This window comes from Dermacentor variabilis, chromosome 1, assembly GCF_050947875.1.
Source record: "Dermacentor variabilis isolate Ectoservices chromosome 1, ASM5094787v1, whole genome shotgun sequence".
In the NCBI taxonomy this organism is placed as follows: Eukaryota; Metazoa; Arthropoda; class Arachnida; order Ixodida; family Ixodidae; genus Dermacentor; species Dermacentor variabilis.
This window is the reverse complement of record NC_134568.1, coordinates 105677407-105703255: the sequence shown is the minus strand read 5'-3', so window position 1 is coordinate 105703255 and position 25849 is coordinate 105677407. Positions and strand designations below refer to the sequence as shown.

Here is a 25849-nt window from a genome sequence, read left to right as displayed (position 1 = left end):
GAATCGTTGTTACCAAATTGTTACCGAACTTAGGCAAAGGCGTAGGTGCGTCGGCATTAACGTTATCATTAATTTATTGACTTTTTTTTTTCGACCAAACAAAAACGTATGAGGTTTATTGGTTGAACAAACAGCAGCCACGGGATGTCACTACTAGCGCTGCTGCTACCGTCCATGTTATTGCGCCGTTATTCAGTGAAAATGCAATGGTATAGTGGTATAGCAAAGCGAAAATCCGCGTTATCGCTCGACGGCTTTTTCGCGCAGAACAGAAAGGCTAGCGAGGCTCGGGGCCACAGCGGGTATACAAAAGTCGGTTTCTCCTTGCTCCGTTAATCGTCGCAGCTCAGTCATCCCTGAACGACCGCGTTTACGAGCGTTGTGTCGGCGGACCGAGCGAGTCAGCTCGTCCCAGCTGCTGCAGGCGGTTTGATGTAACCTGACCCGAAGCCGCTCGCCCCGACCTGCCAAGCTGTGTCGGACAGAATGTGTGGGGCGTCTTGTGTGGTCTGAAACTACTTTTAACAAGTGCTTATACCACCGACAAGTTCCTTCATTTTCATAATCACGCCGCGAAAAATCAGCGCGATCGCGGCGCCTACTCGTGCCGAAGTTAGTGGTGCGCTATCAGACAGTTCATGCCTTTAAAAGGGTTTAAAAGCCTATAGCCGCTACCCTTCGTATGCTTTATATTCAAGATCAGTCGTTACATGGTTGTTGCTCACGTGAACGCGCTTTAATAGCAAATACCAACTGAAAGTTGCAATTGTGAATCACCCAGCATTCGTTGTGCGTAGTGGGCACGGTTCCTAGAAGTAATTAATAAAGGTTACGTAATCTCGGCGTAACGTACTTTGCTGAACTTGTGTATGCATACGCAGAATCCTTGTGTATGCATACGCAGGAACTTATCGGGCATCCGTTTTGAAGGATTTTGCTTCGTTTGTGCGCTTAGCGTGGTTTGGTGGCGCCGATGGTAGCTGGAACCGCACGTTTCGAGCGGAATTTGCCGTAGGTGCGTTAAGTTACCATGCCTATCGCTCAGCGCCCCCATGCCCCTTAAAAGAAATTATTTCGCTTAGTCTTAACTAGCAGCAATGACAAAGTATTAAGATGGCCCTGAACCACCCCTCGGGTTTGGTTAAAAAACACATTCTGCGGATAGCATACGCTGCTGTATCTCAGCTAAATTTTGCACTCGTGCGCGGCGCGTGGGACTCACATGCGGTAAAGCCCCTTAAACTTCGTAAAGTAGCGGTACGCTTTGAAGAATGCCGCCTCATCCTCGTGCGCTCTGGCCGAGGCCGCGTCGCTATTTGTCTAATAGCATCGCGTGGGCCCTCGCGCCGTGCATCAGCGCCATTTTTGCTCGACAAGCGTCTACGGAGTGGCGAGGAGCACATGATGGCGCCATTGCTACGCTCGAGCAGTGTAGGCGGCGCCAGGGTCGAGGAGGGAGCGTGAAAGAGAGGAGAAACAAGGAGTGAAGGCGGAGGAGAGTTTCGCTGCTCTACGAAGTTTAAGGAATTCATTTAAGGCAGTGAGCGGTGGTTATTCGTATAAGGGGATATAGGGCGGTAAAAAAGGACACGGACAAGCACATGAAAACATTTTACGCGCTAGTGCGATGTCCCCTTACACGAAGTCTAAGGGGCTTTAGCACGCGGAGCGCGCAGTCGCCTTTTTCTCTAACGCTGTATTCATCAGAGGCCTTCTCGTCTTTTCGGGGCTGCCAGCGGCTGCCCCTTGACGTCAGCGGGAATATTCCCATAGAGCGCTGCCATTGGCCGATATGCAACATAAATCAGAAATTGTTTGGATCATTGCGCTTCTTCCTGTTGTTTCGATGCATATTTATCGACGCAGTTTATTAAACAGACTGAATTTATTAAACAGACCGAAAAATCTTCGCTTTGAATTCTAATAAGAGTTACTCTACACTGTAATAATAGTTTACACCCTTTGGGGTGCATATCTGCCACACGATAATCGTCATCTGCCTTGCTTGCGTTTCCTTTCTTAAAAACTCCTCGCCCGCTACTTTCCTGTCGGCAATGCTATGTCATGCTGATAACGCGCATGGCGTTCGTTACTGGGAAGTACCGGGCTCGCAGCGTTATAGAAAGGAAATGCGGAAAAGGCAGGTGACGTTTATTGTTGTGTGGCGAGGTATAACTCAAAGGGTGTAAACTTTTCTTTGTGTACGTACTTCCTGAAGCAGACTACTGTCTGCTCACGCATGGCCGCGACCGCCCGTCTAGGAACTTTGATCACATTGCTTACGAGTGCCGTAGCCGTCAGGTCTCACCGATTTCGATTAGCTTTGAACACTCAACTAGCCGCGAACCACGCGAAACCTTAAGTCGGACCACGCGTATGCTTGCCAGCGCGCGCTCATGCCTGGCCGCTCGTGGCTAGACGCCTTCGCAGACTTCGCTTGGTAATGAGCTATTGCGTAATGAGCATGTGGCTACTGTCCGTCAAACTGGCGCAGGACAAAGCTGGTCGGCACGAAGTAGCACGGCCAGACTGGAGCACATGAGCGCGAACGCGCACGCCTGCCCTGTTGTGCACATAGCAAACGCGATACAGCTGCATGTAGCGCGTCTTCTACAAAACAGATCCCGAGGAATGCCGCGACGAGCCCGCTCGCTGAAGACAACCGCGTGGTCTCTTGTGAGTGATCTGGCTCCAGGCGCGTGCCAGCCCGAGCGCCAACATCCGACTAGAACAGGTCGTCAGCTTTCTGTGTCGCACATTTTCGAGGTGTCGCCACATGAACAACATAAAGACGTTTCGTTCGACCCTCGGAAATTGTGCGATTGCCGTAGAGATAAGTGCGAAAGGAAATGTGCTACTCATGCCAGTCGGTGCGAGAAAGCCGCGCTTAGCTATCAAAGTACTCAGTAGCACAGGAATTTGTACTGTTAACTCCACGTTAAGTTGAGGGATAGCCTCCGAGATAATATAACCAACTCTAGAGGTAAACCACACCATAGCGCCGTGGATTGAAATCAGCAACCGCATAGGCGCCGCGATGTTCCATCTACTCGGTACAGGCGCGCAGGCGCAAACGACGAGGGGCTATCCCTAATCAACGCGTTTCCCCCGAGTATCCTCCAGTATGGTGGCGCCATCTAGTTTAGGTTACTGCAAACGCGCATCCTTTCACACACCGTAAATTTTGCATCAGTATTTCATATTCATTCGATCTTGCTGAAGAAATATACGGAATAAACTTTACATACTGTTCCATACTTACTTGCTACATATAAATGCTTGTTTTTGCATGAGATTATGAATATTTTAGCGTTACAAAAATGAATCGTAGCAACATGGCAGCGCATGCCTTCTAGTTTGGAGCGTCGTAGGCGCCAAAATCGGTAGTGGCGTTTCCGTGAGCAACCAAAATCCAATTCGAACTGCACACCACATTGACGTTCAGTAGGTTGAGCGTTGTGGGCGTGCCCACTCAGCCTTCATCCTCGCAGTGCGAGGCATTGAACAAAGAGCGGGGGAGCACCGCGAAGGGGATCATAGGCGATCTTTGATTGCCAGTAAATCTGCTTGTACTGAAGGAATTGAAGTACTTTTCGCTCAACTTAAATTGATTTCTGTATAAAGGGGTTCAGGGATCCTTTAACGCATCCAAAACCTGTAGGCTTTGGGATGCGTGCCTTGTTTCATCACCACAAGGCTCATGTTCACCAAAGTGAATTGTTGACGAGGGAGGTTGTTATAGAAATGCAAAGCATACCGTAATGTTTCCAATCCGCAACTACCAGTAAAAATGCTGTCAAATGTTACATGCCGCGCTCATCGTCGAGCAAAGTTCGGTACTAGTGTTGCGTACCAGTCAAACGCAAAGCCCAGTTGCCATGTGGCCTAATTTTATTTGTAATATTTTCCACATACGCAGCCGTGCCGCGCCCTCGCTTGCATGCCTGCTTTTGTACTCACCGGACTTATTTTGTCTATTTTCAGGCTCCAATTGACCCGCTGCAGCTGCTAAAGGCACTGTCTCCTCTGCTGTCGCCGGAAGGTGGCATCCGGAGTTCCGATGAAGTGTCCAGGTTGTCTAGGTGAGGACCTCGCCTTACACTATTGTCCTCACTGGCTGCTACTCCTGAGTAATGACTACACTACTGGCTGCTCTTTGGAACTTTTTGGTTGATGGGTGGTTCACCGTGGGAGCTGGGATTTTGTTGCCCTTTGCATCTATGAAACGCGGGTCTTGTTTTTCCAGGACAGGGAGGGCCCAGCTCGCTCTCCGACCCTGGAGGAAATGGCGCCTGTCCCGCCGGACTGGCGCCTCTGTGTGCGTTTCTCTGCGTTCGCTCCCTCTTTCCCTCCCCGTTTCCTTTTTACCCGTCTCCCACTGTGATCGTTAGCACCCTTTGCGGATCGCCAAGGGGACCTGCCGTCCGGAAGCCGTCGGGGACTGGCCCGTCGGCTGGCGACAACGTGTGTAACTGGCAAGCCAAGAGTAAGGACACTCCGCACCCACGCCGCTTGCTTGGGGCTGCGCAAGACGCATCGCTCGCCAAGTGGCTGCGGCGCCATCGTGGTGGGGACGGCGCGCGTGGGTCTTGAGGGACTGACTTCTTACTGATGTGTGGTGCGAGCACTTTTTGCTTACGCTTTCAGTGCCAGGGCTCGTAGGGTTGGGTGTGCGCGTAGAATTTGTGTGAAACTAGGGCGCCTTGCTCTCGGCCCAGCTTAAGCGCGATATGGCAGGGCTGAAGAAGCGATTCTGCCTTCGTCTTAGCCGGCCGTCCTCCCCTCTACGGAGCACGAAGACGATGGGGGGTATATGTATGGAACCCCCCGTTGCTTTGGCAGCTACTCCATATTCCCCATCTGAGAAGCTGAAGCATGTTTCTGTGAAGACTTTGCAGGTAAGTGGAAGCTGGAGTTTCTCGGGGAATCGACTGTAGCGATGCTGGCATCGCGTGCTCACCATTTAAGGGATGAATTATCGGTAACTCGTGGAGAAAAAGCTGCCTGCGGCAGTTTTAAGAGTGTCGCCGTAGTCGGTGGTAGGTCTCAGGCACTTATATAGTGCATGGCTAAATTGCTGAATCTTTCACCCGGGAGATATTGATGTGTGCAGCATGTTTCGTTCCTGTAATGGAGAAAAGGAAAACTGTACTTTTGTCTGGTGCCCAATAAATGAACATTGATGGAATTTTGGGCTGTTTCTTTGGAAGCAGTCTCTCATCTCAGCTACTATATCCCCATCCTCAGGCCATCGAATGTGGTGGCAAGTGTTAAGCGACGCCCTGGAAGTAGAACAACCTGCTCAATGACACGTTCTTTATCCAGCGCCCAGGAGAGCCACGCGTTGTAACTAGCCTTTCAGCAACATTAATAATCGACGTTTCCATCCAGTACTGCATGACTGCATTGCAGATCCTGAACGCCGCAACACTGGCGGCGACTGGCAATGGCTGTCAGTTCAACAAGCTCCGCATGTAGCGAGTGGTGCACCCGACAAGGACAGACTTGGGCATCTGTTGCCTGTAGCTAAAAGGAAATGGCAAGAACCAGCGCAGCCAGGCACGTAACCAGAAGTTTTTCGCTGGTACGGTTAACGTTAGTCTGACCGGGCCGAAGTTTCTTGGACAGACCACACCGAATCTGGATACATGCCTCTGCGCTGCACTGCTTTCGTCACCGACTAATACGTGTCCCGATTGCATTGCACAAAATGGACATGGGTTTGTCGCTGAGGCTGTAAGGCCTATTAACTGAGAATCGCTGGTGTGCCGATTGTCAATGCAGAAACTCACAAAATACGGTGCGACAACAGCTGTAAAGAGCTGTTGCCGTTAATGCCAATACTCGTGTCGACCGAAGTTGCAGACGGAAAGCCTACAAAGATTCAGCCTTAAAAGCACTGCGGTCGGTACAACTGTATTTGCTTGCGAGCTTGTGGTACGTTATATGCAAATTCTTGTCAGTCTACCAGAACAGCTGCGTCATGACAGAGCTACCCCCTCCGTGCAGCAGGTGATTTTCAAAGCTCGGTGCAACCGAGGTGACCTGTGCCGAGTCGACATCGAGAGACGAGCTGACCGCGTCTATACTCTGTTGCGACTCCGCTCAGTTAGCTCCTGCAGGGTTATGAGCACAGTAACAGTTCACATGATTCTGGTGTAACGTTTTCTGCAGCGTGTTGCGTTGTACCTAGACATCGGCTGCTATTGATGTAGCACTTGCGCGCAAGCACATTTCATCGCCGTTTAGCTGAACAATGGGAAGGACTTTTACAACACAGGCGTACAACACCGGCTTGCGTCACGGCCCATCTGCTTAGTTTGGGATTGGGAGGCTTCCGGTACAGAAAACAAGGTTTTAATCATAAACGAGGTGGCTTTCGGAAGGCCGTCCTGGTTCAGGCACTTGGCTCATTCGGCACGGCACGCAAGCTGATATAGCCCAGAGAGCGTCATTTGCGCCAGACGTGCATTGTTGGCGCAAGTTACACGCTGTATAAAAACGGTCCCACCAAATGAAAGCGCTAAAGCATTTATTTTTAAATGTCTCCGTTCTTGCATGAAAATAAAAAAAATGAATTCTGGGGTTTTACGTGTCCAAGCCACGATCTGATTATGCGGCACGCCGTGGTGGAGGATACCGGATTAATTTGACCTCCTGGGGTTGTTTAACGTGCACCCATTGCACGGTACACAAGCGTTTTTGCATTTCGCCCTCATCGAAATGCGGCCGCCGTGGCGGGGATTTGATCCCGCGACCTCGTGCTTCGCAGCGCCCTAGCCAGTAAGCAACCACGGCAGATTATTTTTTACCGCAGGACCTATTGGGTTGTACACTCTTAAGAACAGTTTACACAATCCTTAGGGGACAGCGAATTTTTTCATGCAGCTTTCAGGTTTGTATCTTATGTGCGCCAGGTTCGGCAGAACCTGTGGATTAGATCAGTGTGGTGCGCCTACTCCTTACCAGTACTTTGTTTTACGCCTGTGGGACGTAATGAAACAATTTTCCATTGACTTCTTTCTCTAATAAAGTAACGCTTATTCACATCGCATTAAGAAACTGGTGGCACGTCGTGTGCACCATCCACTGGGGAAAAAAAAAACTGCGTACTGGACGGGCGGCACTGTCAACTGATCGACAATGTCTAGCGTGTGCATCTCGACCCCGGGCGCCACGTATGCAAGCGGTAGGGGTCAGCCGTGTTAGCGCGCTATTGGCAATTCGCTTCTATAATCTGCATCAATTAGGGGATGCTCGGTGTTAAACCGTGGCTTCAGCTGATTCGCAGAGTCCAAAGGTTGTGAATTACTAAATACGATGAATACCCATTTCGGTTACCAAGGGCTCTTAATCTGCGGCTAAAACGAGGCTCTCAAGCGTTCTGGCATTCCGCCCCATCCGAGTGAGGCCGCTGGAAATCAAGCCTGCGACCTCGTGCTTTGTAGCAAGAATGCCTTAACCACCGAGCTACCGCGGTAGGTGGTGCGCTATTGTCTCGGCACGTGAGCAGCGTTTTTGTTAATTCTGGTCGTGCAATCTACATACATTTAGGTTCGAGACATCTTGCAATATGTAGGAAGTATGAAGCGGTCCGCTTCTTTCATAAGCAGGGGATATCGATTTATCCGAGGGCCGCGTGCTGACGCAGATACCTTTTCTGCTGCCGAAAGAATCTGAAATAGTTACGATATTAGTGCTGTGCATTGATTGATGCGCGTTGTGCTCATGCGCAAGCACACTGATGACAGTTCATGCGGGCAATGCGCTTCCCGATTTGCTCTAAGTCGTGTGCCACTGGGATCGCAGAATTATGTTCCGTTTACGTTACGCCTGAAATAGCACCTCTAGCGAATGAATACGACGTTATAGATTACTGATCCGCCTCTGTTGAATTGGTATAGCTGTTAAACCGCGAAGGCAGGATCGATTTTATAGCTCGTGTGCAGATTTCGTTCTTGTGCTTACGCCATGGTGCAGCTGCAACACATGAATTCATAAAACGTCAGTGCCGCCCGTGCCTCCTTCAGGGTGCTCGCTAACGTGAGTTAGTTCGGCCCCCTTTCTGCCAGAGCATTTGTTTCAGGCCCTATTGGTACCCGGCTGCAAGCAACGTTCACCACTCCATCTAGTTTCCCGTGGTTCCGTCACAGAACGGCGGAACAACGCCGCAGGGCTTGCATAGCCTAGCACTCACGGGACGAAGAAATGGGGCCTCGACGGCGACCAGCTACAGTACTACCGGTTTACGAGTCGGTGGGATACCCACCTTATGGCTACCTAGAGACTGAGTTGTACGTACTATTGCAAGAGCCTTCACCTTAGCTCTGTGAAGAAGCCGGCGTGGTAAACGCGGCATATCACCCCAGAATTTGCATGACCGATCAAACTTGTCCTGCGTCGCACCTTAGTGGCGGTTAAGGCCCGTAGCTGTTAAAGCGTGTGTTTGTTCGTTATCGGTGGCAACCCCGTTTTGTAGTAGTGATATAACTGGAAGGTAAAAAAAAAAATGCGGCTTTAAAGTTAGTGGCTTGCCTATAGTAAGGGCGCCGCAAAGAGGAAGCGCATTAGACCGTCCGCGATAGGATCTCCAGAACTTGCGTATACATGCGTGTTTCCCTCGCTTTTTTTTTTCTGTAGAACGACGGTGTATCGGGGACCGTGACCATCGATTGGCTAAATAGTATCGCAGCGCAGCATGTGAAGAGGTACACGAGCTTTACATGCGTCCATGCGTCGCTCTCTGGGCTAGCGTGAGTGGCACGGCTTTCGTGAAGCAAGTTACTGCCCTACAATGCCGTGAAGAGCTGCGTTCCACAGGATATGCGACGGCATGAATACTTTGTTTAGCGCAAAAAGACAGACACAAGAAAGACGACAGGACAAGGCGCTTGTCTTGTCCTGTCGTCTTTCTTGTGTCTGTCTTTTTGCGCTAAACAAAGTATTCATGGATTCGCACCAACTAGCCCGCCAACGCATTGTGCTGATATGCGACGGCGCTTGAGGCACCCAGATATCGCAGCAGCTGGAACAGTTCTGTGTTGGCTCTGCGAGAGTGGCAACCTCCTAGAGCGCGAGACTAAGCGTCGGTGTCGGAATTTAGTTAGCACCTTAGTTAATAGGTATGGCGTTAAAGGAGGAGAGCATAAAATAAGTGCTTCATTCATGACCAGCGCGCAGCAACATGTCAACGCTTTTGCAGAACGAACGGACGAGAAGGAAATGCCGGAATATGTCTGCGGATAGCGTTATCTCTGTGCTTATGGATGTTTTCTGTTAAGCTGGAATTACACGGCACGAGAGATCGCCCATTCAGCACACAGACGAGCGTGACGTAGCTCTGCCGCACGCATCGCGCCGCCAGCGGCTCGTCCGTGGCGCTCTTCGGCGGCACTTAGCCGCGTAATGCTCGTCTAGGAATTTGGTCTGGAGCCTGGAGCTTCAACCAAGGGCGGGGGGGGGGGGGGGGGATCCAAAAGCAGCGCTTCGCGACGCGCGCGCGCAGCCAGAAAGGAGCTTCGGGAAAACTTGTGAGAGAGGGTGGCACTGGTTGCCATAGCGCTTTCCTCGGAATCGGCGAGAGAAAAACTGCATAGGCAGGTTGACGAGGTCGGCTCGCGTGAGGGGCGTGTTGCCGTAGCAACGCAGCTGGCGAGTGCTAGGAAGAGGACTGAAGTCGCATGCGTCATTTGGTTGCGCTGAGCCGTGCTCCCTGCAGGGAAGCAGCAAATAGTGCCCTTTCCCAACTGGGTGTCACAATTCGGCGCGCGGCCAGGCGAGGCAGGCGTAGCTCGGAGTCTCCTCGCTCGCCTTGGGTATCTCTCTTCCTTGTCTCTCTCTCTCAATACTGGCTTGCGCCGTCGCTACTTGATTTGCGGCGCGCGTTTTCGAAGTTTCTTTGCCCGCCACCACAGGAGTTGTAGATGATCGCATCTACAAGTAGATTGACAGCCTGTAAAGCATACATGGGCGTCGCGCGATAAACTCGACCTACATGAAATGTTACTTGCGGAATGTTTGAGTGAGCGCGGTCTTGTGACAATTCGCGACACAGTTGTGCATGTATACTCGAGACGCATGGCACTTCTGTGTGTGTGTGTGTGTGTGTGTGTGTGTGTGTGTGTGTGTGTGTGTGTGTGTGTGTGTGTGTGTGTGTGTGTGTGTGTGTGTATATATATATATATATATAAACAAAAATTTATGTACCTTTGCCTAAGGTGTTTTTCTGCTCGTTTTATCCCCTAGACGTGTGATTAGCAGTAATCTTAGTGGGGCTGTGTGGAACATGTTCTCCGGCTGCGGCTGCGGCTGCAGTTATGTGCTTTCCGTGACACCTTCCTCTGTTGCACTGTTTTTTCCCCTCCACCGTATCGCAGAAAACAACACGTTGCCAACCTAATTTGGCTGTAAGCTAATGGAGCGAAAAAGCAAGCACAACATTTACAATGCACCTTCACAAATTTAGCTGGCTATGTTTATATGAGCATGTATACACTAGGTAGTTTCAAAAAGCTGTGCTAAAACAAATTCATGCCATCTTGAATTTGCATGTGGCTTAACAGGACACCATAAAAGCATTTTACACATGTGATGTAGCACTGATGCAAAATGAAATAATGTCGCACGTGAGTGTTACTCTGAACTTTGTTTTTTAGTGGGAGTTCAGAAAATCAGTTGCTAGATGTTGGCCAACGCATGTAAGATAATGTACATTGTACATATCCATTGTATTTCTGTAATCGCATTTGATTTCACCTAGTAGAATTTACTCTCGTTGAAGTTGCAAAGCCTTTCTAGGCTTCCCACATGTGAAGGCTATATAGCTTTCCGTTTGGTAGGTTGCAAATAAATTAAAAGCTTGTACAAAATGTATTTTCTGCATAACTTGTGTGTGGGTACTCGATTGGCTGCTGTAGCCTATACGAATTGCAGACTGTGTTACATGTTGCTACAGATTCGAAGTTTGAAAATTGCAGCACAAGGATTTTTTTTTTTTTTTGCACGTTCACAGAAAGAGAACACCAGGTCATCTTGCAAAAAAATAAATGACAACTGTGAACTGCCATTTGTTGTATTGCAAACAAAATGTCCATTGTTCTCATGTAAGTGGCGAGTTGTAAATACTATATATCTGTACAGCAGAGCTTCAGTAGCTCAGAATGTGTACAGTTCCATTCTGACAAAACTCACAAATGTTAAGAATTGTATTGAGAGAATTGTAAGTGTTCCTATGTAGCTCTAACAAGCACATAAAAGGAAACAGGACAATGCAACAAAGCAGCTGGGCATCAAGTGTGTTAGCTTGTGGGCTTTAGTTAAAATGTGAGCTGCCAATGTCAGCAAAACATGAGCATATGAACTGTTAGCAACTGGCCATTTGTGTTGAAACAACGTAATAAAAGCAATGAGTTGCAATTCTGTTTATTCGATTTGCAATGAGGTTTTATTCGAAACCACCATTGCAGGAAGTAATTATGGATAGATGTGCAGTAGTTACAGCTTGTTTTTCAAATGTGTCTTGTGTGTTTGGCTGTGTGCAATTGTAAATGTTTCTATTGTATCTGTGAGTTTGCTCACAGCCAGAGAAATGAAAATAAAGGTTTGTGAACTGGAAAATGTGTGTTCTCTGTTCTTTTTCTCTAAACTGTTCCTAGTTGAACACCAGATGTGCAGGAATTTAACTACATTTTTAGCATGGTATTCCTAGAAGGCAGTTATGATTTTATAAGCGCTTGAAGAAAAGCACATAAGCAATACGTATACAGCAGCCAGAGTGCAGAATACACATGAGTAGCAGCAAGTGTTGCAGCAAATTAAAAAAAAAAAAGATATATGCAATTGTGTTTAAAAAAGCGAACAAGCTCGTGGTTTGTTGCCAGTCTACTTTAGTGGCACAAAATGAATACTCGCCAACACTGTGGTTAACCAGGTGCTGTGTTCACCAGACAAGTAGAAATTAGCTTCTGTGCAATGGGAATTAAATGTTGTGCAGCTTGTACATTCATACCAGCTGCTTGGAGCAAATCACGAGCTTATTTGTGTTCAATGTGTGACCTTGAGCATGATTTTAATTTCATGTACCAAGGCACAGTAGGCCTGCAATGCCTTTTCCCTACAAATGCATTACAGGACTATTTTTGTTGCCGTTTTGCATGGCAGTATGTTGAACCGTAACGTGGCTAATTTATAAAAAACCTTGAGTGGAGGTTATTCCTCTGTGTGTAGAGTAGTGGGAGATTTTCTTTTTTTTTTTTTTTCAAAGGCTGGAACTTGCATCCACTTGTTTCCGCATTTAGCTTCAGAATAATAGTACTTATTCTTTACATTGTGGAAGACATTAGTCGGGATGCCTAAAGCAATTGCTTTTTGTCTGAGGGTTAATGCCTACGGCATTGTCACCTATTTGTTTTTATTGTAATTGGAGATGCCTATGACTTAATTGCTGCTTAAACGTTTTTAATGAAAGGGCATCATCCTCATGCAATGTGTTATGGCCCTTCTCAAGTGTGCTTAGGTCATGCACACTAAAAAGCACAAAAGGATATTGCAGAGAAAAAGCTTTTTGGCCTAGTTAGTATTATTGGATGTTTACGCTTGTTACCAGAAAGTACCTCCAAGAGTAGTTTTTTGTTATTAGTCCCATCCTATACCTATGCAGGTGGCCACAGAAGTTCTTGGAACATGGAAGCCACGAAAGAACAGTGTTTTGTTGCAGCATAGGCACACTGCCTAAAATTATGGGAGTACTTCTTGGGTCATGCACACAAATGCAGTGGCTGGCTGCGTGCTTTGGCAACGAAGAAATTATGTGCTTTCCATGTTCCAAAATGTTGGTGCTTACACATATCTTGTTAGCTTATGAAAGAAAACTTGCACCGTGCCTTAATTACAAGCCTCCCCTACATTTCTCGTAGCCCACAGTAAAGCTGCTGGCTATGCACTACTATAGTAATTGTCAATCTGCAACCATTCCAGTGAAGCAGATTGTTGTGCTTGTGGAGGACTGTGCTAGACTAATAGACAAATATTTTTTCTTTGTGTACCTTCAGCCTTATGAAAAAGTTTTCACGTAAGCTGGTGAGCCGGTGCATCTACTGCAATGTGCTGCGCGCTACGTCGCCAGACATCTTGGAGGTGTTTCTGGAGCTGGATGGTTGGTCTACAATTCACATGTGGCTGCAAGAAGCTAAGACTGCTGAGAACATGCCATTCCTATGTGAGCTGCTTAAGCTGTGCCAGGTATGAAACATTTTCTGATGTGTATTAATTGGAGTAGCCTGTTTGAACGCTGCACATAAGCACCCTTGAAACCTGAGTGAGGATTTGCAGTTTCTTCATTATGTTAGAGCCCAGTTGGCTGAAAAGCATTTGTTGCAGTTAAATGAAGAAGGTATAGGCCCTGCTCTGAATGAATGTGTTGCAAGTGCTTAAAGTGATACTGTGTAGGAACTGTGCATCTTGTAAATTCATTGCGAGCAACTGCTGTGTAGTTTGACCTACATGTTGACACATAGGTTCGAAAGCTAAATTCAAATGGAGTATTGATTGTGTAAACAAATGGAATGGGTAATCTAATTAGATGTGTTGTGTGCTGTGCATCTTTAATTTGAGCTTGGGCATTTTTAAACATGCATGAATCAATGCTCACATGTCATTTTGGTTATGCATATCCATTTCAGATTCTGCCCATGTCACTGGAACGATTGAAAGAGAACAGCAGTCCTAAACTTATTAAGAGTCTGATGAAAAGCAGCGATGAAAATGTGCGTTTAACAGCTGAGAAAGTTGTTAGTGGCTGGATGAAGCTGATCAAGGGCGATTCCAAGGAGGCTGTCAAGCCAGCCCGGGAGGCAGACACCACGGTCAAGAAAAAGAAAAAGTCGTCATCAGCATCTGCGAACACTCCAAAGGCCGCTCCTGTGAAGAAGGATCGCTCAAAGGGTTCCATAGATGAGTCTAGCAGTGAAAATAGTAATACCTCTTGTGGCACACACGGCCCTTCTAAAAGTCCTTCATCCAGTGGATCCTCTGAAAAGGAGACCACTTCAACACTGAAAGAAGTGCCAGCTAAGAAGCCTAAAGTTGCTGATCGTCCGAAGACGGTGAAGACCTTTCAAACACGGTTCCGATCTACAGGCCTAGAGGAGGCACCCCTGCCACCACCCACAAAAGCAGGTACCAAGAAAGTGAGTCGGCCAGCTGTTGATAAAAATGCAGTTCTGTCGGCACGACAAAGGCTTGCTCCAACGGTACATGCTGAGAGAAGGGTGAAGCCTTCAAGTCTTGTATCCATGGGTGGGGATGGACGTGACACGGCAGGCCCTGGAATTCGGCTCATTGCACCAAAACCTGTTCATGTACTGCACGAGGATGGCGGATTCATGGATGCTCTGACAGCAGCTCCTGCACCATCGACCACAACAGCAGCACGGCGCAAGCGCAAGCCTTCTGGTGCTGCCACAGCTGCGGGCCCTGGAGGTGGCAAAAATGCTGCTTCCAGTTCTCCCACCAGCCCCACGCCTGCTGCGCCGAAGTTCCAATTCTACAAGGACACACTGGAGACTGCAGAGGCTGTAGGGGATGCGGACAGCGAGAAGACAAAAGAAGCCGCAAAGACAGAAGAGGAGGTGGAGGAGGATGATGATATTGGAAAGAGAGTGAAGCGGAGGAAGAGGGGACAGGCCACAGCAGCAGTTGAAGGCAAGTCTGATGGAGAAGGTATTGAATCCCCAGAAAGGGAGGATTCGCCGCCAACTCCAACAGCTACAGGAGAGGAAGAAGGGACAACAAGCGAAGGCCAGGAGGGGACAGCAAAGGCTTCAGAAGGGGACAGCAAAGAAGAAATTGCCAACAAGGAAAATGAAGGTGAAGAGAAGAGCAGTGCGGTTGATGTATCATCATCAGACAGGCCAACTTCAATACTTTCAATGACAAGGAAAAAGACCAAGAAGTCTGTGCGCTGGGTGGAAGAAAGCAAACTGAAGCAGTTTCACTACTTCGAGCTTGATGAGACTGAAAGAGGTGAGTTACCCATCTTTATATATCCTCTTCAGGCACCAGTTAGTTCTGTTTGTCGGAAATTTAGTTCTAGTAAATTTCTGGTGTGTTCAGCCTCATTCGAAACTTGAAGCAGCAGAACAGATTTGGAACCTTAAATTTTTAGTGAGTTTTGTTGCATCCACAAATATGGACCCCGTGCTGAATTCTAAAGAATGCTTGAGGTGTGGAAACCAGATGTAGACTATCTCTCATGGATTATGCTTTGAAAGCAACAAGTCCCTTCAAAAATTGGCCTAGTGAAAATCATTGCTGTCAAAAGCAGGGAAAGAACCAGTTACATGACAACATATTACCTTTGCAGCAAACCCATAAGTCTATTGTAGCTCTTTTTTAATAACACATGTGGTGTATGTTAAGCTCGAGCACAGGTCTGATCACAAGTGTCTGGAAACGTATGTAAAACATTCAAAACATTACCTGTATAATGCTTCTGATTTTGAGGCACTTCCTTGGCCTGAACACTAGTACACAGAGCATCTGAAGGGGATATCCGCAGTATGTTGCAGTGGTGGATGGTAGTAATTATCCTGACTGTATGAGGTACAAGCTATTAGCATTAGTGAAGCTTCTGTGTGTTTTTTGTTCTGTTGCTTTAATGCCTACAAGAATCTTCTCGGGACTATAAGTTATATTTATTTATGCAAGCAAGTCTACCATGTCCAGGCATTTTCATTCGCTTAAAACACAGTCTGTGGCAGGCCTCTTAAAAAGCATACTAGGAAGTGGGTGAAGACCTGTAGATGCCATTTGAAAATAGTCTTTTGTTTTGTCGTTGGCTTTGCCAATTTTTAGGGAAAAAATACTGTCCACTGTTGACAGTGTTGTGGTTTGTCCACATTGCAAGATCAAGCATATACGTTCGAATAGTTCTATAAGTGGAAGGCTTGAAATGGGGGGGCGAGGGGGGAGTCTGCATATCATAAATCATGGAAAGAATAATGGAAATCCGACATATACAAGGCACAATGTGTCAGTGTGAACTATGTGTGTATGTGTAGAGTTCATATTGCTTACAGAACAAATTCTGTTTGAGCAGCTCCAAAAACAATGTTTTGCTTTTTGAGGCATTAGAGATGTCACCAAAGCATAAACTCTGGCAACTGGTGTTGCGCAGTGAAGCCCATCACTGGGGCTTCTATATTAATGACATTTCTGGCTAAACTAAGTGTTTTAGCACGGGAATTTCTATGAAAAGCTGTCTTCACATAAAAAGCTAGAAGATCTTATTGTAAAGTTTTCATTTCTTCAGAGCTGAAAAGGCTAACAATGTGCCGAGGAAAGGAATGTAGCTCATTATAACATTTTAGTGTTGTGCGAGTTTAGTGTGATGCCGAATGTACGTAATATTCAGTAAGCCTTAGCATGTGAAGCTTGATGACAAAAATGTTTTTCCCCCATTTTTGCAGTGAATGTTAATAACCTGCACAACTTTGGTGACATGAAGACCCTAGAAATGAAGCGTGAGAGGCAAGCAGTTGAGACAGCTCGTAGGCTGATGGGCGACCGTATGGAGGAGGCCATTCCATTTCGACCACCTCGGCGGTTGACACTGCCTGAACCTCTTGCTGAGCCAGGTGCCAACAGCCAGGAAAAGGAAATACAGAAGCTTCGGCAGCAGAAGACATTGCAGGAAATCTATTTCTCAAAAGAAATGTAAGTGAACTAAAAATACATTGAGCTATCATTTAACAAGTGCCAGTAAGAGCTACCTTTTCATGTGTCTGAATCACATGCTTACCTTTTTTATTCAACCTTAAAAATAGGTCTAGCTTGTTGCCTAGCAATGAGCAAGTCGGGTAATATTCTGTCTCATACTGCTGTGAAAGCTATGTTGCAAGCACTCTGAAAAGAGGCAACAGATTTTATTATCTTGTTCCCCATGTGTGCACATATCAGTTTCTGTGAAGTTAAGTCGATTGTTGTTAAATATTTCTTCGCAGGATTCCAGACTCTGCATATGAACCTGACCCCGAACAACTGTCTTCACAAGAACCGAAGCTTATCCCACTTGAAGATGTAAGTGAAATTATTTTTTGCCCTTTGAGTTTTTAAAATCTTAGCTAGGTGTCTATTCCATACCTCTGTGCTCTCCCGAATTTTCTGCAATACCTATGCCACCCTCTTGTGGCAGTGTCAGTTGCCATACACCACAAGTGTAGTGCCCTATATATATGAGGACTCTTCAGTGCCTGCACAATAGCCCTTGGAGTGGCTATCTCAACTTCATTTATTCCCCTTTTCCACTGCTTTGATGCCCTGGCACTGAAGGTAAATCATTGTTAATAAAGTGTGTGTCTACTCCACAAAAGACAAGTGGTCTTGGCAAATTTACAAAAAAATTTTTGAATGCCAGTAGACATTTGTTGTGGCTTTCCTGCCGTTGTACATGCACTTAAAGAGGCCTTAAAAGCCTCTTTATCTAATCATAGAATGGCCTCACTACTAAAGGAAGTTGTCTCGTGAATCTCATGCCACAAAAATTTTTCGAATCTTTTAACTATAAGTGGAGTTATCGCACGGATACCTGGCTTTTTCTCCCTTTTCGCCTCCATTAGCGTGCTGGAAGCTACACAGCGGAGAAGCCAAGAGGACAAAGCCCAATTAAATTGAATTCTGGGGTTTTGTATGCCAAAACTATGATTTGATTATGAGGCACGCTATGGTGGGGAAATCCGGATTAATGTTGACCAGTTGGGGATCTTTAACATGCCCCCAATGCACAGGACGCAGATATTTTTGCATTTAGCCCCCATCAAAATGCGGCCGCCACAGCCAGGATTCGATCCCGAAAGCCCTGGCCAAAAGTTGAGTGTCGTGGCGGCAGAAGAAAGGGCTCATTGTGGCACCCCGTGGCAGCTGCGGTAGCCTACACTACGCAGTGCGCCGCTGCCATCTAGGAGGCCATATGCAGCAGACACAGCTACGCGCAGTGCAGATTAAATTGTTTTTCCATCTTTTTTTTTTTAATTTTTCCATCTTTTTGAGGATTTAACTCAAAATTAGCAATTATGTATTACTGCGAATGCTCTCGCAGTCACGAAATCAGCCAGTAGCGTTGGTCGGCTAGCTGCTTTCGATGTGACGGCATTGAGGGCAAACATTTTTGCACAGGGTTTGGCCTGAGATTGTAAATTCTCTGCTGCATGCAGTGCAGTAATATTTGGCTCGCATGTTCACAGCAGCCTCGACTCCAGATCGGCAATGTTTATGTTTGAAAGGTGTTTCATTACCTCGTTAAATGCGAGATTTGAAAAAAAATAAAAAAAAATAAAAGAAGGCTAATCAAAAATCACCTGCAGGTGATATGATCATCAGCCACGTGTTTAATTTCACAAATCAACTTCTGTTGGTTTTATCAGTCAGTATGCAGTGGAAGTGACTGAGAATGTTTATAATGCAGGAAAACAGCCCGGGAGGTACATTGGACTACTCGCACATGGAGCTTCCCAAATCTAGCAGCCTGCCACCTATCTTGTCAAATCTGGTGCTCTCCATAGCTTCCAAGGGTCAGCAGCCTCAAGGAACTGCCCCTTCACACCAGGGGGTGCAGCAGCCGCCGCTTCAGGGTGGCCTCCTACAGGGACAATTCCAGGGTGGTGGTCCCATGCAGCAGCAGCCGCAGCAGCAGCAGGGAGCCCTCCTTCAAAACTTGGCTGGCCTGCATCCTGGCAGTGGCCAGATTGCAGCCGACATTCAGCAGCAACAGACACTGGCCATGATGGGTGTAATGGGCCCAGATGGAGTGCAGGCTGGGATGCACCCAGGAGGCATACCTATGGGAGGAGACCCCAACGGGCCTTTCATGCATGGCAACTCCATGCAAAACCCAGGTGAGCCAAGATCTGTCCAGCTGGCCAATGTAGTCCTTCCACATCCTAATTTCAAAAGGAATGCACAAATTTAAAACGCTGTCTTTTCTGTTTTGCTTTAATGTTCTTTTAGAAGTAATGTACATACACCAGCAATAGCTTTTGAATAAGTTTACTGCATAATACCGTATTTACTCGCATAATGATCACACTTTTTTGTCAGAAAAATTGACGCAAAATCATGGGTGCGATCATTGCGCAGGTTAAATTTTTCGCGAAAAGAACAAAAAAATTTGTTTTGTCCAGTGTTTGCTGGGGGGACACCAAAACAAAAATGGCGGCCGGCGAAGCAAGCCGAACGCAATTTTTTAATTTCATTTTTTTTTCTTCTCGTGAGTACATTACGTGCATTGAAACAGTTTCTTCCATATCAGTAATGAATAATATCGTTAATATCGTCAAGTTTGCAGCAATAACGTAGCCATGTCCACTTTGAGAGGACAGAAACAGATGGACGCGCTTAGCTGCCAGTGACATAGAAACACATGGCCGGCATGCTGTGGAAACTGCGGCATCTGTCTTCACTATTATCCTAATACGGCATGTTTCCGCTAAGGGTGAGTGAATATCTTAGCTGTGTTACAAGCCTCGGCGTATGAATAGGGTACACTTTTAGCGTATCAGTGTATACGTGGCTACTATCGCTGCCGTTCGCGATTTGTTGCATGCCCATGAGTGCAGATGAGAAGAATCGAATAGCGCCTTTTTTGTTGTTGTTGACCACAACCATTATAAAGTCTACACATAATAGAGGCAAGTTTGGTTGCAGCTTTTTTTTTAGTCATGGAAGTGCGGAAAGTGAAGTAATGAAATGAGGCATCTACTTAAGTATGTTTGGTGCGTGCAGACCGCTTGGTTTGTCTGGAAGAGTCGTTCACGTAGCATTCGACAGATGGTAAACGCAGTCATTATTAGCTAGTCTTGGCACACGACATATCGCTGCTGCAAGTTCTGGGTGCGATCATTACACGGGAAATAAAAAAAAATCAAATTTTGACGACAAAATTCAGGGGTGCGATCATTACGCGAATGCGATCATTATGCGAGTAAATGCGGTGTGTAAATGTTTTGCATAAAAAAAAGGAATCCTGAATATTCTTGTATATGTGTTGATTGTTCTTTGAATACACTTGTTATGCATTTGTAAAATCATTCTCTTTATTTTATTGGTGGCGGAAGGACTCTGAGATCATCCCGCAGACTATATGATGTAATTTGGGAGCAAATTTCATGGAGTGGCAGGATTTTGCTATAGTTTTCCCTGTAAAGTCTCCTTTTATAATGTGCATACCTTCCAACTATCCGAAATTTTCCCTAAGGTGTACGAATTTGAGTTTATGTTACAGTTTTGCAAATGTTGCATAAATATTTATGAGAAGGTTTTGCTTGTTAATCTCCCTGACTTCTCATGGTCTTGTATGCAGAGCTTCTAGCTTTTGCTGAAAGCGGCGCAGCATGTTTAACATGTACATAAGAGAGGCTGCCAGAAACCTTGATGTAATAATTGCATTGATGGCAAATCAGTTCTGTGGAAATTTGCAAGGTGGTGGAGGTTCCACCTTTGTCTACGTTGCAGATTTCCTCTGAACTGATTTGCCATATTCAGTGTGCCTGCAGTTCCAGTTGTCGATTAATTTGACCTTGCCCTACTACCTGCTAGCCTCCTGGTTAGATCAGAAGGTGTTGGCCTCGAGTTCGAGCCTCGGACCAGGTCAATTTTCTTAAACTGGAAAGCTTCTATTCTGGGAAACCGATACTGGTTTCCTTTGTAGCTTTGTGCTACTGTTGAGTGGACGACAATTTTTCCATTTTATCAATAGTAACCTTGATGTACCTGTTTTTTCTAGGCATCGGAATGATCGGTCCTCCAATTGGCATTGGTGGAGCTGCAGGCTTCCCCATGGGAGCTGGTGGTCCAATGCACCCCCACAGCGCAGGGGCCAATGCTGGGGACTGGGGCATGATGCACCCTGGCATGCCTCAGGATGGGGCAGAGTACTACAGTCGAGGGCATCATCCAGGCATGGGTGGTCCACACATGGGCATGGTAGGACCACCAATGGGAGCCGGTGGTGTAGGGGGCCCGCACATGATGGACATGCCTCGTGGAGGACCACCTCATGGAAGAAGTGAGGACTGCTGACATCATGCATGAATCAACCATTCCTCTGTGCATATTGGTGTAATAGAAATAGTATGCGCACAAAGAAGAGAACAGGACAGGTGCTAAAATTCATTTTGTTTGCAACCCATGGTCTCGGAAATTACTAGGTGCAGTCCACGCCTGTTACAGCGGATCCAGATGCAGCATACTTTCGGATATAACAGACTATTCTTCTCACTTAGTTTGGCCTGCGTATACAGCTGAAACTCAATTTAACGAAGTGATGTCAACGCTCAAATTATTTCATTAAATCTGGAAGTTCGTAAAACCGAGAAACGGATTGTTCGGTGCTTCAAAATCTTAAATAGTAACGTAGTGACACCCAAAAGCTACTGTGGCATTGTACAGTGCACTCTCTTTAAACGGTACCTCAAGGGACCAAAGAAAATGGTTTCATTTATCAGCAGTTCCATTTACTGAGACATTGCAGAGAGCATTACATGAATACAAAACCAACCAACCATGAGGATGGTGTTCCGTTGCAGCAATTCCGTTTAAGCGATTTCCGTTTATCGAGATTCCACTGTATTTGCTGCTAGCCCCCCCCCCCCCCCCCTGCACGTGGTAAAAGTCCGCGAGGGCAGCTCAAATCGCTTGTGCATGAAACCGAAATAAAAAAAAAACACACACTTTGGTGTTCCAGAGAAAACTGCGAATTTAGTATTTTGCAGTAAAAAAAACTCCTGATCTTCGCCTCGTGCGCTTCACTAGCAGTGGGTGGTACACACTCTGATAGTCCACAAGCGCTTGCAATGCATCCTCGGTTCTCTCGTAGGCCCCAGCAAACCGCCTCATGAGATCAATGGTGTCCATATGCAAAGACGCATTATGACAGGCTGCCACTATGCAAAGACGCAGAGAATGAATGCAATGATTGTGCAAGCTGGCCGGAGCAAGAAAGTAGTGAGGACACGATCAGTGCCATCTGTCTCATAAACCATGAAATAACAAAAGCAACCACTGCCGTCTCTAGCGCCAACTAGTACGTAACAGTGCTACTGTCTGCCGAGTCCATTGTTCCATGCATGGGCATTGTATGCAGCCTCATCTTTGTAATGGCACAAGGGCTGCTGTCTTTGTCTTTTTCTTTTGAACAAGTTTCATAGAAGCATCATTATGTAATTGTATGTACATCCAATGCCACCTGCTAGTGAATCAATAAGCCATGCAGTAATAAGCTATTCCTTTGCTTTATTTCAGACTCTCGCATGAGAAACCATCCACCCCGTGTACCCTGCAAGTACTACATGACCTCACAGTGCCGGTTTGGTGCAAGCTGTTCATTTTTGCATCCTGGTGTGAATGGACCACCACTGCAGTGATTCAAGAACATGTTCACTTAAGTGTCACATTGTGCAAATCTCGGTGTATATAGGTGCCTGTATAATCTGTAAATAGGTTCACAAACAATGTTTAATATGAAAAATTGTGAAAAAGTGGTGCTTATTTATTTCCAACCCTCATTGTTTCATTTGTGGATGATGCATCCTGAGAAATCACGGTATTTGTGGCTGATGGCTGCTTGTGTGACTGTAAATAACAGCACGTATTTTGTATATACATTTTCGTGCCACTATAAATTTATCATGCATCATAAATTCAGTGTGTACATACTTGTAGATATGCGCAGACAAAATCATATGTAAATATTGCAAACTTTTCTAAATGAATTAAAGATGTTGATTTTCGTATTGCTGACTTGGTGCATTTTATTGTGCATGTTTTCTCTTTTTTCTTTTTTTTTTCTCTCCCCTCTGTGTGTTTGTGAGCATGTTTTACCTGATGCTTTTTGTTTAAATTACAATGCTAAATTTTATCACTGCTGTCATGTCAGTTACTAAACCCCCTAAACCAAAACAAGCCCTGGCTGTTCTCCCTCATAGTCCAGTTATAGCTTCGGGATGTTAAACCCAGTCTCTATGATTGTGCCACCTCTTGAACTTCAGTTGACGAACCTGGTTAACAGCTGCAGTGCCTTGGTACAGTAAAATCTCATTAATACTAGTTGGCGGGGAACACTGATCAGGTATGCGCTAAGCAATGTACTAACCGACAATGCCAGATGAGTGGCTATAGACTTACTGGCCAAGAAAAATGTCTTAATTCTCACTCAAACATGCACGCAGACAAAGTTTTATTTGCAAGCAGGCAGTAAAAAATCTGATTTTCACTTGCCACCATAGAAGCCTTGCAGCGACAACGCCATTCTCAAACTCGGCGATGCCATGAGCCAGTTTCATCAGGCACCACTTTTCTGCGAATGTCCTCATGACGTTCAGTGCACTAGCATCGGATATGGAAGGGCCATCATCCATCAATGACAACGACATGGAAATGCCAGAAGCTATGGGTTCAGAAAACATTTCATGGCTACCATGCTTTGACATTGCTATCGGCGGCGACTACAGTCTGGGAAAGGTACATGCGTAGCGATTTCACTATCTGTTGTCAGTGCGCACATTCCACCGATGCCACACTTGTACATGCCGAAAAATTAAGTAAATGCTACACACTAACCATTTAGCATGTGTTGAGCGACTACAGCTTATGCGGTCAGCCAATGCATTAGGTTCAATGGCGACAGGTTGGAGGATTTATTACTATACTTAAAGCAGAATTGCTTATTAAGTGGGTGTGTATTAATGAGGCTTTACTGTGTACCATTGCACATTGAACAGTGTTCAAAAGAGGTGTGGCTTAAAGAAAAAGGGGCAGATATGAGTGTTCTGTGCATACTTTCTATAAATGGAAGGCCTACTGAAATTCCAGGTTCATGCAAGACATGCTAGTAAAAACCTAAAAATAAGAAAAAGGATATCCAACAACTCTCAAATCCAAATGCCTTTGAAAGAAATTTCATGGTTGACTGCAGCAGCATCTTGCCTGGTGGACTGGTAAATGCATTCAAATAGTGTCTGGGTCTCTGAATGATGGCAGAATATGTATAACCTTATGCAAGTATGAAGGCAGGTACTTCCCAACAAATACTCTTGCAAGGTGATTTTAGACTGGCAGACACCTTATAAGTAACAAAGGTTAACACTTTTGCCGGTTCATTGTGTTTTCTGTTGTGACAAGTGCAAAGGACCACAAACTCGTTTCACCTAGTTGTGGCCTGCCTTTCTGCATGGCCAGCTGCACTTATTTACTGATAAGCATGCTTTGGAACACTCTGAGAATGTTTACTAAAGTAATGAAATACCGGAAGCCCTGTATGAATGCGTGTATGTCTCGGCTCGAGGCTCCCTACGTGTCGTCGTCGTCCAGACCCACCAGAAGCAAGTTTATTTTAACGCGGTCACATCGGTATCAGTCAGCCCGAATTCTGACTCGACCCACTTGCGTCGCATTCATGTAAACGCAGCCCAATATGCTTTGCTGAAACACTAATAATAACAGCACTACCGTTTTTACCAAAGCCTTCTCACACGTGTGCTCAAACTGTACCAGAAAAAAGACCTATGTCCCCTCCTACTGCATAGGGTGCCATCAAGTCTGTCATTCTGCGCTCGCTTTCATGTGCCTCTGTGCTAGGTCTTTCAGTATTTTGAGCTTTCAGGAGCTCAATCTCTAGGTGCTTCATTTCGAGGTTGCGCTCTTCTTTGGCCTCACATGCTGCGCGCTCGCGCTCTTTAGTCTCTACTTCATTTCGAGTGCGTCACGTGCAACACGGTCGCGCTCTTCTTTTTCCTCTAGGCGCTTACACTCTTCCTCTTTCTCTAGGCGCTTGTGCTCTTCCTCCTCTGCAATGCTCTCTAGGCATTCCTTCAGTTCATCGTCTGCCCCGATCACTTCCATTGCCTCAATGATCTCCGGCTTTTTCTTTGATTCGGCAATTTGGAGGCCCAACTCTTTGGCCAAGCTCAACAATTCCGGCTTCTTTAGTGCCTTCAAGTTCATGGCTGCCCTTAGTGCTGCTAACTCTTCACTCTATAACAACCTTGACATACTCAAAACTTCCGTCAACGGTTAAAAGAAAAATCACTGCACTGTACTCTCCAAAAAAATATGTAAAGCCAAGTGATATCTTAGTGAAGAAAAGCCGTGCACTCACCATATGCAGTCTTGAATCCAGACACCTTCCTTCCGAACGTTGTCGCCACGACGAAGAGGCTACGATCTCGTAGTTGTCGTCCAAGTTGGGGTCTCCAGGGTTCCATATCCCAATCGCTGCCAGTCAGTTTGTTGCGTGCTCCAGGGTAGCGTATCGTAATGATGCCGAGTTGTAGCAATGCCTGCCTATCGAAGCTCAGTCAACGTTAGTGTTGGGTAGCGTGGCGTTGTCAGCAGGCTGCAGGTATCCGGTAGACCATGGCGACCGGGCAAGGACGAGACGATTTCTAGTGCGAAACTTGCACGGTTTATTCAAAGGTTGATGAAAGATGATGAGAAGAGAATGAAGTGATCTCAAGGTACATTTCGGAGCCCCTTAAATAGGCTCCCTACAGTCGTGGGAGGGATCTTGCTTGTGTCGACGTCGCGTGACCGGCACAGAGGCATTCGCGGAAAGAGGGCCCCTCCTCCTCTGGTCATACCGAGTCTGCTGCAAGGAGGAGGGCGTCCTGCCTCTGGTTATACCAAGCCTCGGGTCCGGGAATCGCAGACGCTTGACCTTCTCTTTTGGGCGTTGCTGGTTTGCGGAAGTTCCTCTGTAGAGCTGGACAGATTGAGGAAAGGATCCATCTAAAGTCGCACACACACACACACAAAAGAGGCCTGAAAACTGCTGGGCTTGCACCAGACCGACAGACACTCG

At 46.4% G+C, this 25849-nt stretch overlaps 1 protein-coding gene across 2 annotated transcripts in view; it reads left to right on the top strand.

The window, feature by feature from the left end:
- LOC142582493 (serine/threonine-protein phosphatase 1 regulatory subunit 10-like) overlaps positions 1–22784 on the top strand; it is a 63796-nt gene extending 41012 nt beyond the window's left edge. For both annotated transcript variants that reach the window (XM_075692294.1, XM_075692284.1), the window contains 8 exons: positions 3985–4082; positions 13050–13239; positions 13680–15021; positions 16467–16713; positions 17001–17076; positions 18461–18890; positions 20777–21058; positions 22294–22784. In XM_075692294.1, coding sequence (XP_075548409.1) covers positions 3985–4082; positions 13050–13239; positions 13680–15021; positions 16467–16713; positions 17001–17076; positions 18461–18890; positions 20777–21058; positions 22294–22415 — 2787 coding nt within the window. In that variant the 3' untranslated portion in view covers positions 22416–22784. The remainder of the gene's footprint in view (positions 1–3984; positions 4083–13049; positions 13240–13679; positions 15022–16466; positions 16714–17000; positions 17077–18460; positions 18891–20776; positions 21059–22293) is intronic.
- The last annotated feature ends 3065 nt before the right edge of the window (positions 22785–25849 follow it).